The sequence below is a fragment of the Pelodiscus sinensis genome, chromosome 13 (genome assembly GCF_049634645.1).
Source record: "Pelodiscus sinensis isolate JC-2024 chromosome 13, ASM4963464v1, whole genome shotgun sequence".
Lineage (NCBI taxonomy): Eukaryota > Metazoa > Chordata > Testudines > Trionychidae > Pelodiscus > Pelodiscus sinensis.
The window spans coordinates 22,481,757-22,509,693 of NC_134723.1; the positions used below are offsets into that span (position 1 = coordinate 22,481,757).

Genomic DNA, 27,937 nt, shown 5'->3' on the forward strand with positions numbered 1-27,937 from the left:
CTCGTTCGCCTCCGAGCCACAACAACTTCCACGCTCTTCCGGGCGCGTGCAGAAGGGGGCGGGGCCGGACCCGGCAAGGCCCAACCAATGAGGAGGCTCGCGAAGGAAGGCCCCGCCTCTCACGTAGCGTCGGAGGCCTTCGCTGGTGTTTGCGCGCGGCTGTCCGTTGGGTGTTGTGTCGTCTGCGGTCTGTGCGCGAGGATGAAGGAGGTTGGGGTGGCGGCCGGCGGGCCCGGCGCTGCCCCCGTGCCCGGCTTTCTGGCGAAGCTCTGGGCCCTGGTGGACGACTCGGGCAGCGACGACGTGATCAGCTGGGGCCGGGTAAGGGGCCCCCCCAGAGGCGAAGCGCATGCGCGGCAGTACTCGCCTTTAAACGTTCTGGGGCGGGGCGGGGGAAGAGGAGCAGGTTGTGCCCAGGCCGGTCCTACGGGGTGCATGTGCACAAGTGTGTGAGCACACAAGGGTGCCGTGTGCAGGGGTTAGCACCAGTGCACAAGAAGTCCTTGTGTATGCACGTGCGCTATTATTTATGGTTATCGTTGGGTTTTTTTTTTTCTGGCGTCTGGACCTTGACCAGGAAACTTTTATCTCATTAAAAAAACTGATTATCCAGCATGCACACGTAATTCTAGGTAGGCAGCGAACACAGCTGTATTTGGTCCGCCCCCCCCCCCCCCCGCACGTACCTCCTCTTCCCCCTGTGCCCCTTCTTTAGCCAAATCCACTGCTTTATGGTTTTTCTTGAACAGGGGCAAGCAGGGTAGTTGCCTGGGGCAGTATGTGAGACGTGTTCCCTGAAGCTAAGTGATATGTTTCAGTCTCAATTGGTGGGGCTTAGACTTCAGACTCCTCAAAGGGTACAGGCTGTCCTTACTGTAAGTCCAAGATGTGTTCAAAAAAACTTGGACTTACAGTGAAACAACTTAGAGGGGAATTATTTTCCCCATGGCTGATTTCCATTTGTACAAATTGGGGAGGTTTATTGCATGACTTAAGAGAGGGGAATGGGAGGATGCATTAGTTCCTACAAGAGTCAGTGACTTTAGTGCAGAATGGGTGTATATTGGGGCGATTTAGAGCGGAGCCATCCTGTGCTACAGTCTGGAAAGATTGAGAACCACTGTCCTATACTGTGTAAATTAGGGATGCAAAATCCCGTTTAGTTAAGATCTAAATATAGTATTTAACCTGTTAACTGATTGCGGGGGGAGGGGAGCTGCTTCATGCTCCCTCAGGTAACCATAATCTGAAAGCGCCACCTGGCAAGGGTGATACTTACTGGTAAACCAGTTAACCATTAACATAGCTAGTGTGAGTGCCTTTTGTGTTGCTAGTATTAGCACAGTGCAACAAACTGTGGAGGCCACCTAGAGACAGAATTACAAACAGTCTTAATTTAAAAGCATTTGTCACCTTGTAATTAATGCCTTAAACATTAAAATTGAAAGGGTCTAATTTAAATTTCTCTATTTGCTATTACTTCAGACACTGAAACTTGAACAATGAATGCACACTAATGGTTTTCACTTTTGATGCAGAAGTATGATGCTGCAATGTAAGAGCTTGCAGGCACAACAGGATACTTTTTGAAATCCAAAACCTTTTTTACAAATGCAAAAGCTTGCATTGATTGGGGGAGGGGGAGATTTTAAGCGAAATCTAATTTTGTGCCTCATCTGCCTGACAGTAGGGAGGTAGGACTGCCTTGTGATTCTGCCATGCTCAGGATAATATGTGCAAGTGTATATTCATAAAACTAAGGTTAATATAAGCGAGGACTTTGATCCTATGTGATATTTAAATTCCTGCTGAGATAGCACTTAATTGTGTTTGATCCTTGGGATGCAAGGAAAGGCACATGGGTGAGGAGGAGCAGTATCACTTTATGTTCAAATAGCAGGAAGATGGTGAAAGAGCAACCCTGCGCCAGCAAATCTAAACTTGGAAGTAGAACACATCTAAAACTAGTTCAACTACCATAAGATGTCTGTTTTTATAACTGGGTTATGCTTCAGAAGTCTTGGCTTTGGGCCAGATGGAAGCGCACTCTAGTGACAGTGGTCCAGCATACGCCATCAATGCTTATATTTTGTTGGAGAAACTGAGACTTGCCTTTAGAAGACTACATTACTTATCGTATGTTATTCAAGGGTTATTTTAAAATTTAGGCTCAACATTTCATAGACAATTTACAAGACCCCATTGTCAATAGAAATGCCATTCTGGGTGTCTTGGATTTAAACTTTTCCTTCTTGTACTGGGAACTCAACACCCTAAACCTCAAAAAGTCTTTCTGTCTGAACTGGTTTTACTCACTCCTTAAAGATGATGATGATGATTATTATTATTATTAGCCTGGAAGAGGTTTGAGTGTGAACAGTTTGAAAATGTTTACTTGTATTCTTTCTTTTCTTCTAGGATGGCCAGAGCTTTTGCATTCTGAATGAGCAGAGATTTGCTAAAGAGCTACTTCCCAAATACTTCAAACACAACAATATCTGTAGCTTCATACGGCAGCTCAATATGTGTAAGTAATAGCTGGTTTTGTGTGTCAGTGCTGCTAAGTTTGCTGCTAAGTAACATGGAATTTCTTTAAACAAAGAAATGTAGTTGTCTGAGGGTTGAGTAAGCTAACCTTTCTACCCCTGAAGTCATGGGTTCTATTTGAGACTGCAATAATGTGATGAACTAAAAAAAAGAATTTTGATTAAAATATCACCATCACACTATTAAACAATGAATACCAACTGACATTAAATAAGTTGATGTTTTTCTTATATTTTCAAATAATTTATTTGTTATAAAACAGTGTACAAAGTATAGAGTATTCACTTTATATTATTGCACTGAAAAAAGAAATAGCATTTTTAGTTTACTTCATACAAGTCCTGTAGTGCAATCTCTTTATAGTGAAATTGCAACTTACAAAAGTAGATTATTTTATTACATAACTGTACTCAAAAAACAAAACAGTGTAAAACTTTAGAGCCTGTAAGTCCACTCAATTCTTTGGGGAAGAATTGTATGTCTCCTGTTATGTTTTACCCAAATTCTGCCATATATTTCATGTTGTAGCAGTTTTGGATGATAGCCAGTACATATTTGTTTTAAGAACACTTTCACAGTGGATTTGACAAAATGCTGACAGGGTACCAGTGTGAAATTTTTAAAACAAGCTCCAGATTTGATCTGAAGTTGTATCAAAAATCTGCAAGGGATGAGTTGAGGAGCATCCTTTCAGAAGTCTTAATAGAGCAAAACTGATGCGGAAACTACAGAAATTGAACCACCAAAAAAGATCAGTCTGCTGGTGGCATCTGACTCAGGTGGTGAAAATGAATGTGTGTTGATCTATTCTGCTTTGGATTGTTATCGAACAGAACCTGTCATCAGCATGGACACACATCTTCTGGAATGGTGGTTGAAGCATGACCGGACACATGAATCTTTCACACATATGGCATATCAATATCTTGCAATGTCTTGAAACAGTGCCCTGTGAAAGCATGCTCTCATGTTCAGGTGACATTTTAAATGAGATGAAGACAACATTATCTCTTGCAAATTGTAGCTGAACTTGTTTGTGTGATTGACTGAAGGATAAGTAAGACTTAAGTGGACTTGAAGGCTCTAAAAGTTTTACATTGTTTTGTTTTTAAATGCAATTGTTTGTATTCTAGATTTGTAAATTCAACTTTTTTTATAAAAAGGATTATACTGCATTATGATATTGGGTGATCTGAAAGATTTTTTTGTTTTTTTTATAATGCAAATATTTATAATTAAATATAAAGCGAGCACTGTACAATTTGTACTCTGTTGCAGTTGAAATCAATATTTAAATAAATGGCACTCTATTACTGTTTTAACAGCACAATTAACTGTGATTGTTTTAATTGCTTGACTGCCCTCATGCTAATGTAAGTCCTTATATGGAACTAGTGTAGAGACCTGCAGCAAATGTAAGATCCCAGTGGTATCACAAGACCCACTGCCATAGTAGTAGAGTGAAGTTAAAAATAGTCCCACACAAGGCACTAGTCTTGATCTTGTCTCACAATGGAAGAAGTGATAGTGGTGTTCATCCCAATCCTAGTTTGTATGCATCACAACTGCTGCTTATTTTGATGCTGTTGGTCAGTTTTCCCCAACTGCCAGGCTGCGGACCAGTGCCAGGCCGTGAACCCCCACACTGGGTGTTGCACTAGGACCCAGCAGCAGTGGGCAGGGGCTCCAGAGCTGGGGCCAGGCAGGGGCTGCAGCACAGCGGGTGTCCTGCTAGGACCCAGCAACAGGAGCTGGGTCAGGCCCCGCAGTAGGAAGCAACTCACAGCTGATGCTCACAGGAACTCTGGGGCCAGGCTCCAGGGCGGATCCCTAAGCCCCGGCGGGGGCTGCTGCGGGGCGCCCAGAATCCCACTGCAGCTGGGAGGTACAATCTCCAGCAGGGCCAGTCCGCCTGCTCCCAGGGCAGTGCCCCCAGCCTGTCCAAGGCCCTGTTTTGCCCAACCCCTTTCCCAGGGTGGGCAGAGCTTGTGTCTCTTTTACCTGTCACCACCCCTGCACATGTTAGACTGGAGCTGCAGGGGGAGGGTTTGGCCCCAGGCTGCTCCCAGCCGAGCTGGCTGCGATGCCTGCCTGGGGCCCAAGGAAGCTGCCGCCAGCTCCCAGCATGTTCGGGGGGTGGGGGAGGACAGCCAGTTCTGCGGAGGGGGTTGGGAAAGGGCTGAAAGGGGTGGGGGCAGATAAGAGGCATGACAGAGAACAGGGATATGTGAGGCAGGGCAGTAGGGGATGCAGGAGGCACTGAAGGAAGGTTGGGGGGATTCAGGGGAGACTTATGGGGTGGATGGAGGGAAACTGGAGGAGGTCACACGGAGGATATAGCGAGGCTGCAGGGAGACTGGGAGCACGAGTAGCCTGTCTGGGGAAGGGGTTGTACAGAAGGAGACGGGGAGATAAAATAGCAGCTCCTCCACCCCATGGGGGAGGGCACAAGTGATAGCCCTTGGGGGCAACATTTCAGTTGCTAAATAGGGTGCCCAATATGCCCCCTGAACTGGTGGGTGTCCTCACTGCACCTTCCCTCTGTAGGTACCAGTTGCCCCTAGGAGAAAGGCTTCCCCACCCAGCAGCCAGAAGAGAATTCTTTCTGTAATTTTTTTTTAAAGGTAGTATCTGCAAACTCTGATCCATTACGACTTGTATGCGTACAGATGCTTTGTAAAATAACACATGACCTCTTAAAATAAATTACCATGATGAAGATGCAAATAGAATGTTACCAAAATTTGTGAATGGATTTGCTATTCTGCATTATAAAAAAAAGGTTGGGAACCACTGCTGTAGGTGGTCTCTGCTCAAGAAGATTCAGAGCTGAAATAGAAAGTTGTCATGATATGTATTGGCATGGGAAGTCTGCATTCTACCTATATTTGGTTCAAGGTAGTCTATTCATACCTCATTTTTGTGAGTTCTTATCTTATAAATATTTTCAAAGGAACAAAGGCCATATGTACATGCGTGCAGTTCTTTCTTGGAAGACAAAATGTTCTAGTCTGCTACGTGGTTATGTTGAATCAGCATTAGTCACATTGACAACTCGGGCTGTATTAAGGTCCTAGTTCATAAATTACTTTTTAACAGTCTCCTTGCAAATATGGTGTATTATTATTATTATTATGCAGCTTACCAACCCAATCTGAGCTGAGTTTATGCTCTAAAGACACAATACAGTGGTATGCTGCAGAACTACCAGGCAACAAGCTGTTTGTTGCAATGCTTCATGGGACAAATAGAGATGGAAACAAGATAGAAAAAGAACCTTTAGTTACACACCCAATATTTATCACTTAAAATTTTCAGTCAGAATATGGTGTGAGTGTGTGAGTGAATGAGAGAGAGACCCAAGAAAAAAAGAGCAGGTTGCCTTGGAAGTCCCAGACTTATGAAGTTCTGGATGACATTATTTGGCAGAAAATGGAAATTTGGGTCAACTGAAAATTTTCCTTAATGTTGAATTCGCTATTCTGTTTCGATTGGAAATAATAAATTCCAAAAAAATCCAAATGTTTTGTTTCATGGCTTTTGGAACATTATCATTTCTTTCCATTGAAAACTGGTTCATTTAGAAATTTCTTCAACTTTATTTAACGATTTACCCCCCCCCCCCCCCCCCAAAAAAAATCCCTCCAACAAAATTGTCATTTGACCCAAGAAGAAATTATTTTTGTCTGGGTGGGAGTTTGTTTGTGTTTTCCTTCCACCTCTGTTCACCCAGTGAGCCAAAGATCAGTTACATAGCTCTGCTTACCAGTGACCCTTCCTTCATGTACAGTATATAAAATTCTTTAGGAATCATGTAAGTGAACTGGTGGAGTCAGCTGCTGATTGTTCCTGATCACTGCAAACAAGTTCTCATTTACCTTGGATAGCCTCCCTTGTCACTAACCAGGGGAGGCTATTTCACATCCCTTTTTGTGGGGGGAAAAGAGGATTAAAAAGTGGGTTCAGCATACAGACTTGCAGAAGAAATAGATTTTCAGTGGCTTGACAGAGTGATACTGGAACTTAGTGATTCACAGTATTCCCTTATGGGTGTGGTGTGAAGTGGCTAAGGAACTCTGTTCTTGGCTGAATAGATTTGTACGTACTCGTCCACATCTGGATATTGGAGATGAGGGGATCTGTTAATCTGTGGACACTCAGGAAGAAGTTGATGACCTCTGAGGTTGATGATCATCGAAGGACTGAATAAACAGTTCTCGTGGCACGACTGGATTTAAAAATGTAAAAGCTTTCTGTCCCACAGTTGTATGGGGCTTGTTATTCCTGCTGGGCCTATTGAGTCTTTAAGTCGCAGGTGGGCAAAAGGGTCTCTGTGGGCTGGATCTGGCCCACCAAGCGGGTTGATCCAGCCTGCTGAGGCCCTGCTGCTCCCACGTTCCCAGGCCAATTAGGACCTGGGGGCAGGGGAGTGCATGAAACTTCCTCCCACCCTGCAAGGAGCTCATGCACTTTGGGGTGCTACGCACTCCTCGTAGGGTGGGAGGAAACATCACGCGCTCCCCCGCCCCAAACCCTGATTGGCTTGGGGGTGGGGAAGCATGGGAAGTCTCTTCCCGCCCTGCCAGGGGCATAGGTGCCTAGTGGGAAGGGGGGGGACGGACAAAGGGGCTCCCCAACCCCAGACCAATCATCAAGATTTTTGAAGTGGCTCCCGCCCCCGCCCAAAGTTATTGTCCACCCCTGCTTTAAGTGCAGTCTTGAAACTTGTTGTTACACAGAGAGCTGTATCCTGGTAACCAGAAGATGTTATTTACATTGTAAACTTTGACTGGGAGTAATAAGGACTCTCATTAACCTTTAAGAGTGCACTCTGCATCCTCATGATAGTATTTATGGCACTGATGGAAATGGAACACAATGCCACTAGGCTGTTTTTAAAGCAGACTTGCTATTTAATGCTTCTGTATGATGTGAGGAGAGGGGCAAGTGTGTTTGTGCATACATAAACTGAGCTATAGTCTCCCCTTCTCTTGTGGGGGGTGCTCTCATCTCCCTTCCCTATGCTATTTTACTAATATAGGGTAGTACATAGAGAGAGTTTTGGGTGTATTCAGTTCCTGTGGAAAGGTAAAAGCAAAAGATGACCAAAGGGCAAAAGCATGGCCCCATTGAAGTCAATGGCAAAACTCCATATGCTTTGATTGGATCAGGTATTTACCCAAGATAGCTTAATATGTCACATCTTTCTCTAACTTCCACAACTCTTTAGAAGTTGATGTTCAATTCTTTTCCTTCCAGTCCGGTCCCATACCTGCTTTCCAATCAACATCGACATTCATTCCCTGGGAATGAAATCTTAGTCCATGCCAGTTACACATAGTACTGCAGGTGCATTCTCTGGCTGTGAAGTTCAATACCAGTGAAGTGGCTGAGAACTATGGAAAGTTTATGTGGTCTCACTTTCAGGTTCTGCTTTCAGTAATTTTATTCTTATGTGCTACTGATATTAGCCTTATTTCATTTTGGTTTAACTGCATGTCTCAAACTTTCTTTTGGCTACTGGGAGAAATGAGCGCACTAATCTTTTCTCAACAGATGGATTCAGGAAAGTGATTGCATTGGAGAATGGTATGATAACAGCAGAGAAGAGCGCAGCCATTGAATTCCAACACCCTTTCTTTAAACAAGGGAAAGCAGACTTATTGGAAAACATCAAACGAAAGGTATAGTGCCCTGAGCATATTAATTGATAAAAGGCAGTTTATATGAAATATATTGTTGGCTCTTATTCCATTTCCAAGCTAACAAATTCTTCATGATCAAAAAAACACTATCTAATTTATGCACACGTGTTCAATGCACAAGCTGAGGATTGGTGGCCCATGTAGACAGAATTCCATATGCAGCATCTTCCAGGTTATCCTGGTGTAATGTTGTACTACAGGAGTTTCTGTGGTCACTGCTGAGGAGGTCAATTCAGGGCAAATTGCTTAGAGACAGGGCTACTTACAGCTCAAGACTGGAGGTCCTCCACTATAAGGCACACCAAACCAGTCATAAAGAGTGTTTCCATTCACCACACTGGCCAGAAAGAAGTCACACAAGGAGTTCCCTTAGATGCTCCTGTTCTTCTGGGCTGCCACCACTTATACAGATGAGACCTTATGAAAACCAGTCTCGCCAAATGAAAAGATTCTTCTTATCCCAGAGAACCAGCCATATTCGAGTCAGTTTATAACTTAAGACCTTACCCAAAAAAGCACAGTTAACCAGTTCTTTAGAACCTAAAGGCTTATTTATAAAAAGGAAGAGTGAGAGTTAAAATTATTAAAGGAATCAAATACATGCACCAATTGCAAAATTATTGGTGTAGGCTTGTGGTAGAGATGGAATAATCTGCCATCTTAAATCAAGTCTCTAGAATGCATCCACTCTTGGTATGAGTCATCGGTTGTCTCAGGCTTCAGTTCATAACAAAGATCCTCCAGAGATGAGAAGCTGGATTGAAGACAAAATGGAGGAACTTCCAGGGCCCTTTATATATAGACTCATAGACTTTAAAGTCAGAAGGGACCATTATGATCATCTAGTCTGACCCCCTACACCAGTGGTCCCCAACCTTTTCAGGTTGCCGGGCGCCAGGGGGCGTGGCCGTTAGCCCGCCGGGTGCTCTCCCCCCCCCCCCGCAAGCGCCGCGCGCCCGGGGCCGGCGCTCCCCCCCTCCCCCCCCCCTCCCCCCCCCCCGCAAGCGCCGCGCGCCATGTGCCCGGGGCCAGGCCAGCCCCGAGCACCTGGCGGGCGCATGCAAGTGCCCCCGCGGGCGCCATGGCGCCCGCGGGCACCGTGTTGGGGACCACGGCCCTACACAGTGCAGGCCACAGAATCTCACCTACCCCCTCCTAGAATAATCCTCTCACCTATATCTCAGATATTGAAGCCTTCAAATACTTTGAAGATCCCAAGATGTAGAGAATCCTCCAGCTGTGATCTGTACCCCATGCTACAGAGGAAGGCGAAAAACCTCCAGGGCCTCTGCCAATCTACCCTGGAGGAAAATTCCTTCCCGACCCCAAATATGGCGATCAGCTAAACCCTGAGCATGTGGGCAAGACTCACCAGCCAGACACCCAGAAAGTTCTCTATAGTAACTCCTATCATGCCTCCATTGACCTATTTACCACTGATAATGAACGGTCAATTAGTTACCAAGATCATGTTATCTCATCAAACCATCCCCTTCATAAACCCATCTAGTTTAATCTTGAAGCCAGATAGATCTTTTGCCCCCACTACTTCCCTTTGAAGGCTGTTCCAGAACCTCACTCCTCTAATGGTTAGAAACCTTCGTCTAATCTCAAGTCTAAACTTCCTACTAGCCACATGGAGGGACTTCCATTGTTCTCTGTGGAAAAATACGGCTACAAAATGGAGTTTGTCACATGAGCAAGTTGCTTGTAAGCTTTATACTGCAGAGCCTGCAGCATGGGTAACTGTAACCACTGAAAATCTCAGAGGTTACACAGTAAGCCTACTACACAATTTTTAATATCCCTAGTTGCGACAATGATTTGTAACGACATATCACAATCTAATAATGTCTCAAATCCAGAAGGTGCTTATTTTGCCCCATCTATGTTGTATCTCTCCTGAAGACAGGTAGATGACCTCAGTCTCCTGGGCCATCAGTCTAGAGCACTTCTCAAAATACTAAACTCACACATTGAGTCTGTTTTGTAACAGTGGCTTTTTAAAAACAGTATTTGATCATTTGATGCCATAACTTGCCTAGTAAGTAGTGTCCACCCAGAACATTGTCGTTCTGAGTGCAGAGCAGATGTTCAGTAGCAGTAAGTGTGCACTGAGCTCTGTGGAAGACCATTTTGGCTATTATGTTGCTCAAGTTGTTAAAGACCAGAATGCTTTTACTTGATGTCCTACTTCGATTTTGAATTCATGCAGCTTTAGTAGACCACACTTAGCTTCAGTTTTTATGCTGCCATTTCTCTCTTTTCCCCCTTCCCAATTCCTACAGTTAGCTTGTTTTGGCTTAAACACTAGTTTCTGGTTCTACAGTGTAATATTGGAACATCTGGCTCACATTATTTCCTAAGACCAAGGCTAAGCAGGTTTTTTCTAGCTTTCTGGTTACAGCAGGTTTGTGCTGTGGCAGGAGAGGCAAATCTTCCTGTCAGTCATACAGAGGAATACAGAGTCCTTGAGGAAAGAAGATTGAATCTGTGATAAACTTTCAGCATGGTGTTAAATACCCACCCTACCGTAATATCCAAGTTGCTTTTGGCTCCCTAGCTTCCGCACATTTCAGGCTAAAAAAGGATTAAAGATTGTGGAGCATTTTCTTTGGGGAACAAGTATAAATGATTGGTAATAGATTGAGTCTGCGTTGATGTGATGGCCAGTGCACCAAATTACAAGTGTATTTTTTCAATCTTTTAATTTATTGAGGCAATTCAGACACTGTTCTGAAAAATCAATAATCAAATGATACTGTTCGTTATACAAATTTGTGAAATGCACAAAGTATTGACTTAAAGCACCTTCAACATCATCCCATTTTAGGTATCTGCAGTGAGAACCGAGGACCTCCGAGTCTGTTCAGAAGATTTACACAAAGTGCTTTCTGAAGTTCAGGAAATGAGGGAGCAACAAAACAACATGGATGTCAGACTGGCTAGTATGAGAAGGTAGATGGTATTTGTTTCAGATGAATTTATATTTTGGACATTGATTGTATCTAATGGAATCAGATTTTAGTTTCCTGGCTTATGAGTTCCATTTTAATCAAAAACATTTAGCTTCATTATTGTCCCTTACTTTCCTCTGAATAATCCATATTTTTTGTTTTGTTTACTTGTGTGGCTTAGTGTAACTCCAATATACAGAGTCTGAGACTGAATCTATTAACACTGATGCTATTTCAGTTTGATTACCAGCATCAGAATCCAGGCTAGTAGTTGAGTTGTAGTTGATTGCAGCAGGAAATCTGAGCTTTCCTAAGTACAAAACAGGGTTAGTTGTGGTTGTGAGAGAAGAGGTCAGCTGTAAGTTGAATTTGCGTGTCCTAGTCTCTCTGTTCCTGCAGATTCATTCCTATGGACACTGGGTTATCCCGTTCTGACCTCCGACAAGCAAGCAGCACCAACCAAAGCTCAGTAAGTATTTTCATCCCCTGCTAAACATTCTTTTTTGTTTCTTTGAAGTAGCCATTCAGATTGCTCTGACATGGTCCTTGCTACATTGAGCCTCTCTTTCTCTGAGCATCACATGGTGATAGCCAGTTAGAAGAAAGCTATTGGCATAGATGCCTCAGGAGGCTTTGGCTGGACACCTCAGACCAAGATGAGTGGCTGAGCAGCAGAGGATGTGAAAATCCCCAGTACCAATTGGTTGGTCCAGCCTGATGGAGGATGGAGCGAGTTTAACCCAGAGTCTGGATTGGTGGGTCTGAGACACTCATTCCAAGTTCCCCAGGGAAGGAATGTTGTCTTCAATCCTTCAGGCTAGTACGAAAGTTTAAAAACTGTGGAATTAGAGCATAAAAAGTAAACTCTGTTAATCCCTACATCGTGATTTTTTTTTTTCTGTGTTGCAGGGAAAATAAAGCCTTGTGGAAAGAAGTAGCTGTTCTAAGACAGAAGCACAGCCAACAACAGAAGTTGCTGTCTAAGGTACCAGTGCAGCCTCTTCAGTGCAACTGTCCTTATCCCTGCCTGCCAGTGACATTCCATGGCATTCTTTCATTGTGTAGAATCACAGATGATACATTTCTATATGCAGTGTTGTAGCTAGGTTGGTCCCAGAATATTAGAGAAACAAAGTGTGTGAATTAGTATAGTTCATTGGACTACCTTCTGTTGGTGAGAGACAAACTTCCACACATATGCAGAGCTCTTCTTCAGACTTCTGTATACTTGAGCTGCTCTCTCGTCAACAGAAGGTGGTCCAATAAAAGAGCTTCACTCCCCTTCCCCTTTGTAGAACTCTGCTAGAGACAGGCCATGTTAATGCACTTTAGAGAAAGCAATCACAATTCTTCAAAGTGTCCCTTTTAGATCCATCTCTTTAGGTGTCTTGATGCCTGATGCCTTGCACTTCCAGTGAGAGGTTTGTGGTAGCAGTGCTCTGGTTGGTTGTGCACACATAGAGGCCACCTTACTAAACTGAGGGGCTATCTGCGTGCATAGCCAACCAGCTTTCAATTCCTCCTCTACCACCTTTGGCTTGGCTTGAGTCAGTTAAACTTTGCAGCACCTCAACTTTCTAATTACTAGTTACCTTTTCTCTTATTTTCTCCTTAACAGGGACACTCTCTTTTCATCTTCCCTCATTTAAAACAAAAATGCGTTCTGTTTTTCCTGATCCACTACTGGCTGTTGCCAGCTGTTTATGTTGTCAGCTCTTGACAACAGGTCATCCCATTATTCCTCCTCAGTCCACCAGAACGGCTCAGAGGATTCTCACTACCATCCGATGGACATCCGTGTATGGCCACAGCACTCCTGACTACCAACTCCTATGGCCCCTCCATGTAATTGGCCATCTTGGGACCCTTGGGCCATGTATAGAGCCCAGAGCACTAGGCCTCCTCATCCACGGCTCTCCAGAACAGAAAGCTTTCCACCACATTCCAAGGTGCTGGAGGAGGAAGTGACGATCAGGAGTTTCCAGATGGAGAACCCTTTCCACCCATGCATATCTCCTCATCTTCTGAGGATACAATCGTGCCATCACCCCTTATGTCGGATGATGATTTCATGTCATTTCAGTGCCTTTTAAGAGGATTATGGACACCCTTGACATTTCCTTATCTGAGCTTTCTGAAACCCAACACAAGCTCACAGACATTCTGCATGCGTCCCCGTCGGCTAAAATAGAGTTGCGAATTGACTCCAGCATAATGGACCCCACTAAGGTTATTTGGCAGGCATCTGCCATAGTGTAGTCCCCGCCCCCAATACTAGAAATGCTCAGATAAAAATGACTGTCCTGGCCAAAGGGACTGAATTTCTTTTCACTTATGCCTTCCCCAATTCAACTCATTTTGGAGGTGGTAAATCAGAGGGGCATACAACAACAGTCCAGGTTTACACCCTATGACAAGGACTGGAAGAAGTTTGATCTCTTCAGGTTCAAAGCCTGTTTTTCTGCTGCCTTCCAATTACATGAAATACACACACATAACCTCTTCATGTAAATGTTGTTTTATTGAACACTTCCCTGAAGACAAGAAGAAAGCATACAGATCCAGCATCTCTGAGGGCTCCTTCATTGCCAGATGACCCTCCAAGGCTTCTCTTGACTTAGCTGATACAGCAGCATGCTCCATTGTGACCTCAGTTGTCATGCATTGGGTATCCTGGCTCCACCTATCTGGGGTTATTAAGATGATCAGGTGCCAGTTGAGGATTTGCCCTTTGAGGACCAAAAGCTGTTTAGCAAGGCTACGGATGTGCCCTTACAAACGCTTAAGGACTTCTGAGCCACCTTGAAAACTCTCAACATCTATGTACCTGGCAACATTAACAAAATGAGTTATAACAATTTCGAAGTTCTGGGCAGAACCCTATTCTCAGCCTCAACGACACACTACTCCCAGCTATAAACAGCAGCAGGCCAGACAGAGGCAAACTCCAGACCATCTTTCCACATCTTGGTCCTCTAGTCTTCGCAAATCATTTTGAAAATTTGGTTGAGGATATGAGATCTCACCATTTGACAACTTAAACACCTTTTGGAGACCACCTGGAATGACATCACAGACAAATCATCCAGCAGAGTTATTCTATCCCTTTCATATCCCTCCCAGCTTTCCATCATCCCCGTCCCTTTTGAGGGACTCCTCTCACAAACTCCTCCTACAATAGGAAATAAACCAGCTCCTGGAATTAGATGTAGAACCTGTGCCACCTCTACACAGGTGAATGAGGTTCTATTCCTGTTATTTTCTTACCCAGAAAAAATGGGTTTGGTGATCCATTCTGGATCTACTTCAATTCAAGTTTTTATGGATGCAAGACTTCAAAATAGTAACCCTCACAACCAGAATTCTGGCACTAGAAAAAAGAGATTCACTTATATTCCTCTACACTCAGTTTGAAAGCTGGGTCTTATCCACCGTCCATAGAGCTGCTCCGAAACCCTTCCTCCTTCAAGGAGCACTCCATAGTCAAGTAAGGTGGAGCCATCCATAGGGAGAGTCCTCAAAGAAGAGAAGTTACTCACCTTGTACAGTAATAGATTCTTGTTGTTGTCCCTGTGAATGCTCTACTTCCTTCTCCCTGCCTCACCTGTGCTTTTGGAGCTTATGTTGATCCTCTCTGGCAGAGAAGGAACTTGGGATCAGTTGGCTGTGCATGCAGAGTGGCCTCACAGAGCTGTGTGAGGTGGCCTTTGCATGTGTGCAGCCAGCCAGGGCACTGCACTTCCAATCAGAGATTTTTGGTAGCAAAGCGTCAAGACACCTAAGGTAGAACACCAACAGGGATGACCATCTCAAAGAACCTCAGTTACTGCCCCAAGTGAACAAGTTCTCTTTTCCCCTCCCCCCCATCTTTGTGTGGAATGAATTTTGTTATGCACACTGCAGCATGTGTGTATGTGCACCATCAATAGAAACACATGCTGCTGGCTGTGGGTGCTCTGCTAATCAACTGAGTGGCATTGGAATCGCACCTGGGCAGCCACCTCAGTGCTCAACTTACAAGGAACACTGCATCTGAGTAATCTTCTCTTACTAGTTTTGGGGAGTTAGCCATATTGGTCTGTTCTAGCAAAACCGAGAAGTACTGTGACACCTTAAATTTTGTCTTTATTAAAGCGTAAGCTTTCATGGGTTCATCAGATGCATGAAGTGGAAGTTTGAGTTCGGCAGGCATTTTTACATGTATACAGAGATGTAGCACTAATGTGTTACATCAATGCTAATGATGCTAATTCAGTCAGGGTGGATGTGGCCCACTTCCAACAGTTGGTAAGAAGGTGAGAATACTTGAAGGAAAAAATTACCTTTTGTAATGAGCGAGCCATTCCCAGTTGATATTCAGACCAATTCTGATGATGTCATGTTTCCATATGAATTCCAGCTCAGCAGTTTCATAATGCAGTCTGGTTTTTTAAGCTTTTTTGCTCAAGTATGACAACTTTCAAGTCTGTTACTATGTGTCCGGGGAGGTTAAAATATTCTGCTACTGGTTTTTGTATGTTAACATTCTTGTTGTCTGATTTGTGTCCATTTATTCTTTTGTGTAGAGTCAGTCTCATTTGGCCAATGTATGTAGCAGAGGAGCATTGCTGGCACGTGATCGCATATATCACATTAGTAGATGTGCAGGTGAACAAGCCCTGGATTGTGTGGTTGATGTGGTTATCAACCTATAATGGTATCACTGGGGTAGACCTGTAGAGAGTATTGGCAGTGTGGTTTGTTGTAGTGATTGGTTCCTGGGTTAGTGTTTCTGTTGTATGGTGGTTGTATAGCTGGTGAAGAGTATTTGTTAGAAGTTGGAGAGCTGTTTGGAAGTGAGGACTGACTTGCCTCCCACATAGGGATGTAAAAGAGTAGTCGAGTTGACCACTTGCTTCCCCTATAGCAGAGGCAGCAAGGGGCGGGAAGCAGGAGCTGATGCAAGGAGGAACTGGCTTTTAAGCTTAGCGCGGTGCAAGGGTGGGAGCATGGGAGGCAGACAAGCAGCAGTCAAGGATCCGGGGCTGCTGAGTCCCAGCTCACGCTAGCTCCTGGACTCTAGCTAGCCCTGCTGCGGTTCTGTCTTTTAAATGTAATAAGAGCTGCAGCAGGGCCCCTTATTGAAATTGTGTACTTGATACAAATTGTATTCAGTACGTGATTAGTCAGTTACCTGCTTCTTAACATCTTTACTCCCAAGGTCTGTGGGAGTAAGGGATTATATAGGATAGGTTGTAGATCCTTGATGACGTGTTAGGTTTTAACTGGGGGAGTGGACTGTAGGTAATGTCCAGTGATGTTCTGTTGCTATTTTTTTTTGGAGGGGGGGCGGTCTGTCCTGTAGTTGGTTACTTCTGGGTACCCACCTGGTTCTATCGATCTGTTGGGTTTTTTTTCCACTTCCCTAGGTGGGTATTGTAGTTTTAAGAAAACTTGGACACCATGGACCTACAGGGTCTCTATCAACGCTCTGGCCACTAGCCACATGTGGCTATTCGGCCAGTTGAGTGTGGCTAGCTGGCTATAGCAATAGGCACTATAGTGGCTACTGCTTCAGAGCTGATTGGACACCACGGCTATAGGTGTTTGTCTTGTCTTAAAGCTTGTCTGTAAACAATGGATCGTGTGGTGTGTTCTGGATGAAAGCTAGAGGCATGCAAGTAAGCATAGTGGTCTATACCATCCAGTGTAGGGTGGTGTTTATATGACCATCATTTATTTGACTGTAATGTCCTGGAAGTGGATTTCTTGTGTGGACTGGTTCAGGCTGAGATTGATGGCGGGGTGAAAATTGTTGAAATCCCAGGTGAATTCTTTAAAGGCCTCCTTCACGTGGGTCCAGATGCGATGATGTCATCAATGTAGCTCATAATCTAAAAACAGTAACACTAATTTGTATCTAACACATCAATCCTCATTTTGTAGCAAAGCCTATACATTGATGCTTCAAAGCTGAGTCAATTCTTGGTATCTGATCACATCTTTTGTTTTCTCAGATCCTTCAATTTATACTAAGTTTGATGAGAGGAAACTATATTGTGGGAGTCAAGAGAAAAAGGTAATTAACTTTTTGGTAGCCTAAAGCTTTTGTTAAAGTCCCTAAAACGTTGCTGTTTTTCCCTCCTTTCCTAGGTCATTCTCTTTTTAACCAAGTCTTCCAATTCCCTCAATGGAGACTTTGAAAGATTTTATTGTTTTAGACCAGAACACCACTGCTCTCTAACGGAAAGGCGTGGTACATGTCTGTCTGGCTCTGCATGTGAGAGAGAAACAGAGGAAGTCTGACTTCCTGTGTTGCCATTGCAAGCTTCTCAATTTTACATATGCTTTTTTATGTTAAAATTATAGCTCTAACTGAAGTGTTGCTTTTATTTTTATGTTGTGGGGCTACTAAGAACTTGTAATAAAAATTGCTGTGCAAATTTTGCTGTCCAGCAAAGCAAAATGAGCAAACCAAATGCCCTCCTTGTTGTTATATATTATTACTTGTGTTGCATTACTGCCTAGTTGACCCAGCCAGCATCAGAACCCTGTCGTTTTGGGCAACGCACATGAAGAAATTCTCTGCCCCTAAGACCTTTCCTTTTTATTCAATAATAAAAGGAGGAGTTGTGACAAAAAATAGAAGGATGAGGATAAAAGTAATGAGATCATGCATTTTACACCAACTACTTGATGGTTTAAAATTGCTTAAGAATTAGTCACTTAAGTGGCTTTAGCAGCAGCAGCTGGTGCTATTGCATGTAAGCAAGTGTGTGAAACTGGAGGTTAGTATGACTTGTGGTCTTGTCTTCTAACCATTCATTACAGCTATATATTTTTCTTTAGATCTCTAACAGATGCGTCTGGTGCCTCCCCTTCCAAATTCAGCCGGCAGTATATTCACCTACCCGTGGAGCATGGTGATACGGTAAATTTTGAGGGGGGAACCTGGGATAATGGATGTGTTGGTCATTGTATGGTTTGTTGAGCAATCATGGAACCATAACATCCTCAGCTTTGGATGAAGCATTTCAGATTCTGGTCTAGAAAATGTTAAACTACTAGGACTCATATAGTCTACATGGAACAGTCGAAAGAGGATATGCAAATTCCGCACTTTCAAAAGTGTGATCGGAAGAAGATATGCAAATTCACGCGGAATTTGCGTATCCTCTTTTGACTGTTCCACATAGTCTAGATGAGCCCCTATTGTCCCTTCAAAAAGGGACTACACCAAGTTTAATGCATTTAAAAAAAAACCCTTAAATGCAGAACTAATTTTCGCCAACAATTAGGGACTGAGACCTTAATATGCCAGATTGATATTTTTTTTTCTTTGTTGTTTCCTGTGGTTTGCAGGTTGCTATTTCTGAACATGATCCAGACAGTGAAAATGGTACAGGCATTATTATTCAAGATATTACCAACACTGTGGATGATGCCCCTGGTGTGTGTGCTACAGCAAGTAGCCCAAGTGGAAGTCATGGGTATGAATGAGAAAATGAAAATATTTGTACTTGTAATAATATTGGTGGTACTACTTGAATCTAAAAAATTAACAACTACCTATACAAATCTTTAAATATATTCAATATATTACAGGTTGGGGTTTTTTAAACTATTAGAAAACATGCAGGTCACTTGGACCTAAGTCAGCAAAACACTGAAGTAGATTTTTTCCTCTTTGGACATATAAATGGTCCAATTTGAATCAAAGTAAACACCTTGAGTTGAATTCTGTGGAACTGTTTACATGCTTAAATATAAGCACATGCTCAGGTGTTTATATGCTAAGGTTCTGGTATCTCACAAGTTTTGTGATAACAATTCTGCAGCTTGCTTTAAATATTACCAAACTATGGGCAGTCACCTTGGACTTTCAGAAAACTTTTGACGAAATCCCACACCAAAGATTCTTTGGGTTCAAAAAGAATTAGGTAAGTCTGTGTAGGATAGGAGTGGTTGTTAGCCAAGATGGGGAGGGATATGTCTCTAAGCCTCTGACTGCCAGAAATTGAGACTGGACAACGTGATCAGTTACTCATATTTGCCTTGTTCTTTTCATTCCTCTGAAGCATGTGAAGGTAAGATACTGGATTATGGTCGTTCTTATGAAGTAGTATAGTAGCTGAGTTCTCTTGAGTCTTGTTTCATTCTGTGTCTTGTATTTCTTAGAGAGATCCAGACTTCTCAAGAACAGGATCTGCCTGTGTGTGAAGCATCACAGCCCATTGAGTTAAGTGATACAGAACCAGACTGTCTAGTTCAACTTGCTGATGGTTCCCTCATGTCCAGTGTAGTAGGCAGTGAAGCAGTAGAGATGCATTCTGCCCAAGTTAATGCTCCAGAAGATCCTGCATCAGTGATTGACTCCATCTTGAATGAGAGTAACTCCACAACTCAAAGTGATGCTTTACTGGAGAGGTACAGAGTATGTTTATACTAATATGATTCTGGTGACTAAGTTATATACTAGTATTCCTGCAACATTACATTGTGCTCATTTTATAATACTTTTAATTAAAGAGGTGCATACATGTTGGCACACAAAGACCTTAGAAAAACCTAGAACTCCCTTTTGTTCCCTCCATATTCATAGTGCCTCACTGCTCATTCAGAAGCTTTGGAAAGAGATGGGTGTTGCACCATGTGTTTGAAGATCAGCACAATCTGTAGTAGGTCAGGATGAGCAAATTTTAGAGCTGCAGGTCATTCAAGAAAATGCATGCCCTGCAAATATTAAGTATCTTAAGATTGTCCCCTCAAATGACCCAGCTATCAACTACCAGGGCAGTTTGTGAAGAGAGAGGCAGATTTTCTGCTAGTCAGGAGCCATGCTATATATGGTAGGTCTCTTCAAGTTGCTAACTCCAAATTTTTAATGCACCAAAAAACAACTGGAAAGCCAATGAAAATTGTTCAAGTTTTTTTGTAATATTTCCAATAACTGGTGCTGTTAGCCAGGCAGCTGCAGTTTCAAAGGGACATTCTAAGGTAGTCCCCTGGGGAGTATTTGCAGTTATCCAGTCTGCAAGACACAAAGGCACAGCTTTAGTGAAGTCCACATCAAAGACCTATGGATCTGAATACTTGAAAGTGGATGTTTTCATTTGTCAAGGCCACCAATAATTGGAAATATGCAAGTACACTCCAGCTCAAACCCCTTGAGCAAAGTAGCTGTGGTAAGAACCAGCCATTTCTAATCTCTGCCTGGAACTCACTATCATCTGCTACATCTTGCCCAGAGTTAGTTTTAGCCAGTTTGTTTTCCCAAATGCCATTTTCAGCAAACCACTAGGAAAGCAAAAAATATGCCAGACCCTCTAGATCTGATGAGAACTAAATAGATGTGTGTCTGTTAAACCAGCCCAGATCAATCTCACAATCTCTTCTGCTTGCTTCTTATACACACTGAACAGGACTGAATGGAATCCTGTATGAAAGAGCTCTCTGAGAAAAGGAATTACTGTCCATAACACATTCATATCCCATAGCCTTTGATACATGGGATCAAAACATTCAGAGCCAGCTAACAGCTCAGGCAAAAAAAAAAAAGCATGAGACAGTTGTGAGGAAAATCCTGTGGTAAGTTGTGTTCCGTAAACCCTGCAAGGCAGAATAGCAATTTTAGGTCTCTTGTTAAATTAAAAAAAAAAGAAACCCTTTTCAAAGAACACAATTCAATAACCACTCCGATTTTTCTATTATTTCACAAACTATTCAAGGTTTTATAGGAAAAAATAGGTGGTGCCTCTGAAGTAATTTTTTTTTCTTCTGTATCACACAGAAAGCTGTTAAGCATGTGAGGCTAATGGAAAGCAGGTAACATCTGTTCCCTATCCAAGCCAGCATTCTCATGCATGAGAGTGATGCATATTATTTGGCAGGTCCCAGTGGCAATAGATCTCATTTCCTGAACCTGAGTATTGTATATGCTCAGTAGAAACTCTTAACTTAATTGTCTCTGTCAATATCATAACATGGCAAATACCTACTATTAAAAAGTGATTGTTGGCTTAGAAGGCAACAATAAACATATATATGGATTTCTTCCAACTACCCTCTGAAAATCATTTAGAAAGGGTTTGAGACTGTCAGCATTGAGTTTATATACTGCTGGGAAAAGAGGTTAGTCTGATTAGCTCCACATACTCAGGAGGTTTCTTATACTACAAAATCGGTATTTCAGTGATGATTGAAAGTTTACGCATTCAGGTTCTGAAGCAGGCGGGGAATTAACTCCCTCTAGAACAGATGGAGAGTTAATTCTCAGTGGGTCATTCTGCCTTAGCTGGGATTGCTGATAAAGTGACCAAATAGTGCCATTTTTGTGAGGGGGTTTTATTTAATGTTGACTCCTATTCAATAAAGGCTAGAAACCAACTCTTTCCATATAAGCTGCATGGAAAACCATTTGTGATTATTGGTCGCTACTGACGCAAGCTAAATTTGGATCAGTGATTTAAAAGTGATGGTCTTTCTGCCATCCAGCCCTGTAGCAGCAGCAGCACATAATCTTATAATTGTCTCTTGCTTTAGGTTGAATGTTCCTTTCTTGGGTTGCATCAGAACACAGTCATATTGTCAAAATTGGTTACAAAAAAAGGCATCCAATAACTTCTATTGCAACCCTGGTGCTGTGATGCCCCTCATGAATGAATAGCTTCAATAATTTACAGCTGTTGGGTGCAAATCCCCAATACCCAGTGGTACATCACCTTACTGAGAACTCAAGACCTGGGGAATTGCATTACAATTATTTGATTAGCTGTATGTTTCTTTCCAATGTGAAAGATACTTCAGCCTACTAGGAGGGGTTGCAATCTCCCCCACTTGGCTCACATGCCAGTTAGTATTCTTTGCATATTTTCTTTCCATTTGAGGCCAGACCATTTGTGTTTTGCCAGCCATCATAGGAGGAGGTACAACTTGGCAAAAATCTGACTGCTCATGTTACAAGGTAAGCAGTGTCCATAAGAGCTGGTTTCCTGAAAACTGCAGTCAACAAGACAAGACCTGCTCACCCTGAACCTGAACAAAATCCATAGCAGGATTCTGAGAGTTATTTGAAAGATATTTAAAATTAGAGGAAGATGGAAGCAGGAAGGGGAGAATCCAAGATAGCTTTCCTGCTTCTTTTTTATGATAGTCTTTTCCTCCTTATACCAGTACCTCTCTGACAAGTAAATGGTGTTGTACATGTCAGCACTGCTATGGAATGGGGTTTGTGGAATGGGAATGAGACATGCCTTGAGCTTTCAGTGACCCACTGTGGGTCTTGACCATTTCTTGTTGCTCTCTAGCTACAATGGTCACTTGACTGCCAGCGCTCTTCCCAGTCCATGTGTCTGATTTTTCTGATGCATCTTGCTTTACATAGTCATTTTATTTCTTTCAGGGAAGAGATTCAGGATTTTCTGAATTGTATTGATGCTAGTCTTGAGGAGCTCCAGGCGATGCTGCCTGGGAAGAAATTTAACTTTGGCTCTGAAGCCTTTAGTGATGTGAGTGTCTCTTTATTTGCACACTTTGATTTCTCATGTGCATTGATTAAAGCATTTACATTATTTCTCCTCATGTCGGCTTTTATTCCATAGAAGTGTGTTGAGGAGAAGATCCTCACAAATGCAGATGTCAGTGAATGAAATAGTACAAAGTTATAAATAATCACTGTAGGGATTCCTCTCAGAAGGTTTGTTACCCTCATGTACACTTTCTTATGTTACATGGAACAAGAAACATAACATGCTCTGCCTGTCGGCATCAGACTCATAACCAAGCATGTTCTCCCTTCATGCCATGCTTTCATTGCATGTGTACCCACTAGGGCTACGTCTAGACTGCAAGCCTCTTTCGAAAGAGAGCACCCAGGCAGTCTGGATGCTCTGTTTCAAAAAAGCCCTGTTTGCATTCAAGAACACCTTTTTTTCAAAAGAACACTTTCAAAAAAAGACGTTATTCCTCGTGAGGATTACCGCCATCAAAAGAAAAGCTGCGTTTTCGATTTAATTTTGAAAGAACATGGCTGTAGTCTAGACACAGGTGAAGTTTTTTCGAAAAAAGGCTACTTTTTTCGAAAAAACCCTGCAGTCTTGACACAGCCTCGGTGTTTGCTGCCCTAACTCTTGAGGAATTTGAGATGATGCAATGTTAGACATTTGATTGTTGTTTGCTGCCTTAATAGGCATGTATATGAAGAGTTCATAGTGAGGTGTGTCTTTGTTAAACTGTGTTGAGACTTTCCAATGTGTCGTTGTTATGATTTGTTTCACATACATTTCATTGGAAAATCCTGAGGGGCTACAGTGAATGCAAGATGCAAGAAACTAGCAGCTTGATTTTTAAGGCAGCTTGTTAATTCCCTTGTAAACCATGAGAACTATGACTACTCGGCTCCTTTGAAATAAAGACTACAAGTATTTGGGGCCTTTTGGCTGAGATTATCTTCTAGCAACAGTACCGTCCTAAGACATAGGAGATCAGAATTCTTTTTGGTTCTTACTGTCGTCGTGTTCTGTGATACTAGACAAGGCACTATGCCTTTGGCCTCAGTTTTAAAATATGAAGAATACTAATCTTATTTTGCAGGCATCTTCTGAAGCTTGCAAAGTGCTCTTAGCTTCTCAAATGGAAGGCCCTACATACTGTCAAATGTAACACGTCCTCTGTTGAAGGTGGTGTCCTTCCATTGCAGAGGGGAGGAATGAACTCCTGAATCTGACTGGTTTCCTTTTCCCTCTTTCCTCTGTGAACCTGCATATAGTATATATGTCACTGATTTTTCCATAAACACCTATTAAACAATATGTTCTTTCTCTTTACCTTTAGACTTTCAATCCTGAGCGCCCAGCCCTGGACATAAACTTGACAAATGCTTCATCCAATATGGAAAATGTAAGTGTTAGGGATTTTTTTCTTATGGAAAGGATTGGAAAAGTGTTGTAGGAGCTGAATTGACCTTAGTCAAGTTGCCTATGTGATAAGTGAAATTGATTGGAGTTTAAAACATGAAAACTGTCATTCTTATTTGATTCACTGTCCAAAGGGAGTGTAAGAGCAGAAATAGGGAAAAGCTTGAACATTAGATGTAGTTGTATTATGTTAGGTGGTGCTGTATGCAGCAAGTAGGAAAAAGTTCCTTGTGTGTTCTCTTAAATTTTTTCACATTTCTGCCTATTTTGAATTTTTTTCCACCCATTATCATTTTGCATTTGGTAAAACATTCTTTGGTTTGTAAATAGAGCTGGGGAATAACAGGGTATCCTAGTCATACTGTCTGTTCATATATTCATTAATTATGCACTCAACTCTGCAAATAGGATACAAGGAAGACCAATTCATCCAAGAATTGGCACTAGTTTTTCACAGTGATGTAAAAACTTGAATGAAATACATTTCTCCCAAGCACAGCTTCACAGAAGCTTCCTGAACTGACATGAGAGTATAAGTATTAATTGCTAATAGCTGTTCTTTCATCCAGTTCTTAAATTCTACTCTTGAAACAAAATACTTGTGCAAAACAGTTTCTGATTTTACAAATCCTGAAACTGTGCCTTTATTTAAATAAGCTTTTCTGTCAGCCTGGTTTGGATCATGTTAATCAGAGGAAAATGCTAGCAGCTTTGATTTAATTTTTGATGTGACTTAATTTGTAAGCATTACTTGAAACAGATATCATGGTCTGCCTTGCTGGAATAAAAGAGCTAGTAGACAGGGTGAGATCAAAATTATCAAGAGAACATCTGCCAAAAACCAACTGCAGCAAATCTGCACAGGGAATGTTAGTTATCTGAATTACAAGAAGCATCTCTGAAATCTATTTCCTGCATTGCCAGCTTTAATCCTCATGAGCAGCAACAAGTCCTTAAGGCCTTGCTATGCAGATTATCAGTAGACCTCAGGAAGGGATGAGTGAGAGAGAGCATGCACACAAGCACACATTCCATTTTTGCCTTTTATGAGGGGACTACCTTCACCCGCAGTCTCTGTGACTTATCAGCAGAAAGCTGGCAGTGTCAGTAATATGTTTTACTCCAAAAATTCTCTTTTGGTAAATGTGCTGCCTTTATTTTTTGTTCACTTCCCCTCTAGATTGAGGACCTGCCGGACAGCATTGAAGAGCTGGGAACAAGTGAGCAGGAAACAACTGAAAACAAAGGTGGGCAGGAGGGAAAACTGGGAGTTGTCACAGAGTATTTAGACCACCCTAAAAATACCAAGTTCTGGGTTGAATTTAGCTTTCCCAGCCTATGTTGGTATAACTTCACTTCCATAGATAAGAGCCCAGACCAATTCCTGTTTCACCTTGAATTTCCATTGGCTTTCATAGGAGCTGAGTCAAGCCATTAATTATTTAATATAGCTGCTGGATTTAATATTTCCTTTTTTCCTTGTCTCTTTTGGCTGTGTGTCTAGGGCTACCACGGAGACTTTACATTTTAAATAATTGGTGAGGTGGAAGCAAGTATAATTCAGAGAACCTCAAAATTGGGTTCATGGCTGTATTCTCTTTACTGTAGCAGTGTGGCCCACATAGATTGCATCTCTTGCAATATAACATTCTGCCTACTTTATTTATGGAACATGATAAGTGTACAGTCAGCTTCATCTAATGCAAGAGTGGGCAAAAGAGCCTCCGCAGGCCGGATGTGACCGGCCAAGTGGGTTGATTTGGCCCGCAGAGGCCCTGCTGCGCCTGTGTCTCCAGGCTAATCAGGGCCTAGGGATCGGGGAGTGTACGGCACTTTGTCAACCTTCATTGTTGATTCTAAGTGCCGTGTGCCCGAAGGCAGGGAGTGAGAGACTTCATGTACTCCCCTTCCCCCCGCCGCCTCTAGGTCAGTGAGGAATAGGGCAGGATGGGAAGAGACTTTGTGTGTGTCCCTGCCCCTACACCCTGAAGGGGTGGGGTGGGGAGCACGCGAAGTCTCCTCCCACTACCAGGGGCAGGGCCACCTAGAGGGAACCACCAGATGTTGAGAACAGTTGATGGTTCTCTCTGGGGGGATAGAGAGCAAAGACTTCACATGCCCCTCCTACCCTCCGATCAATCAGGGTCTGTGGATGGGGAAGCACAAAAGTGTCCTGTCCCTGGCCCTTCCGCCTGAGGCCCCATCTCTTCCAGGGCCACTTCAAAAATTTCTGAAGTAGTCCCCAGTCAAAAATTATTGCCCACCCTGAACTAATGTATGTGATCCCAACTCTGAAGAGTTAGCACGCTACTTCAGGCATGAATATGAAATGCAGGGGAGCCTCAAACACAAGATGATTAAGGGGAAAGCAAGGGAAGGCTTCATGAAAGGAGGAATAAATATTGAGAAGTGAGAGGCTGCACCAAACAGAGGATGCAGCCTGGCAAAAGGTGCAAACTGGGAGGTGGCAGATGGGTGAGATTGGAGCACTTGTAAAGACAAATCCAAGTGCATGGATCTAGAAGCAGAATATGAGGAAGTACAGGAAAGAGTCAGTAGTGCCTTCTGGGCACTGTGCGATAAGGAAGGGCTAACCATTAAATCTGAAGTATAAAAGCAGGAAGCCATTGAAAGGATTTGAGGGAGAGGGAATGATATTTGGAGTAACAAGTGGGCAACTTTTAACTGCAAAATGAGGAGAGAGTTGTTGAGATGCTGATGTATGATCACAGTAATGTCATACAGATTCATGGCTGGTCATTTTAGACAAAGTTAGTTGTGTGCATTTGTGATAAGTAGTATCCACAAACTCTCTTCTGCCGAAAGATAAAGGCAACCAAGTCTGCTCCATTTCACACAAGTTTTAAGTGCAGTCCTCAGGATCCTCTTGGCTTTGGTTCACAGCTGACCAACGGTGGTTTCTCTGATATCTGAAGTGAAATAATTCTCCCCACCCCTTCATTTCCCTTTTTGAATAAGACCTTGCTCTTACATCTGTCATGAATCTCAGTTTAGGATGCTTTGTTTCATTACAGACATGCAGTTGATACAATACAGAGGCAACCCTCTGCTTTCGTTATTCGAAGAACTGCCCTCTGTTGAAGGTGCTGGGAAGACAGAGGATCCTAAAGATCTTCTCCTGTCCTCATTGGAGGAGAAACCTGCTATTTCTCTTTCCTCAAGTAGCGAAGCAGTTTCACCACTGGCAGCTCCAGCAATCCAGGCTGAATCCCTTGATACGCTGGAACTCTGTGATCAGTCTCTGCTCCCAGAAGATGGCAATGGAGAGTATAAACTATTTCCCCTCCTGCTTCTCAGCCCTGTGGCTAATTTTATAGAAGAGGCCTCCGAGATAGAAACTGCTTGAGAACTTGCACAACATCTCTGTAAGATCAGCTTCCTGATCTGAAATACAGAGATGGTACAGGGCTCAGTGAGGTTTTCTTCCCTTCCTTTCACTTCCTTGTCCCATCTGCCCCATCCTGGGACTAATATGCAAAGATAATGGAAGGCTTCTTAAAAATGCAAGACAGTTCATGCAAGAAGCTGAAAGCACTATCGAGACAAGAATTGCACCGCACTGAAGGCGCTCAGAGAAACAAATGCCACACACACATATTGTATTGTAATATGTAATTTTTTTATATTGTTACTAAAAGGAAATCTATATCCTATTGTAAAGCTGGGTTGTATTTTTTAGCTGTCTTATCACATCTTATTGAATATTGCAACATGGAATTTACTTGTTCTGAATTTTTCATTAGGTTGCTTGTTTCCTGTTAGAAAATCATTTGCAAAAATGGAATATATTTTGTTTGCCTGCTACTAGGATTGT

The 27,937-nt window shown here is 42.7% G+C and overlaps 1 protein-coding gene across 1 annotated transcript; it reads left to right on the top strand.

Moving 5' to 3' along the window:
* The first annotated feature begins 105 nt into the window (after nt 1–105).
* Nucleotides 106–27,927, top strand: LOC102460788 (heat shock factor protein 3-like). The gene is made up of 13 exons (XM_075940823.1): nt 106–321; nt 2,419–2,527; nt 8,104–8,231; nt 11,086–11,210; nt 12,119–12,194; nt 17,206–17,267; nt 18,038–18,119; nt 18,551–18,678; nt 19,367–19,615; nt 22,590–22,695; nt 24,020–24,085; nt 25,283–25,349; nt 27,138–27,927. The coding sequence occupies exons 1-13, from the start codon at nt 202–204 to the stop codon at nt 27,467–27,469; spliced, it is 1,650 nt and encodes a 549-aa protein (XP_075796938.1). The 5' UTR covers nt 106–201; the 3' UTR covers nt 27,470–27,927.
* The last annotated feature ends 10 nt before the right edge of the window (nt 27,928–27,937 follow it).

Bases quoted from the DNA above. Each gene is read 5' to 3' on its own strand.
- LOC102460788 (XM_075940823.1), top strand. From the start codon at position 202: ATGAAGGAGGTTGGGGTGGCGGCCGGCGGGCCCGGCGCTGCCCCCGTG. The intron at 11,211-12,118 runs GTAGATGGTATT...TCTGTGTTGCAG, and splicing joins AGACTGGCTAGTATGAGAAG to GGAAAATAAAGCCTTGTGGA. The intron at 18,679-19,366 runs GTATGAATGAGA...TGTATTTCTTAG, and splicing joins AGCCCAAGTGGAAGTCATGG to AGAGATCCAGACTTCTCAAG.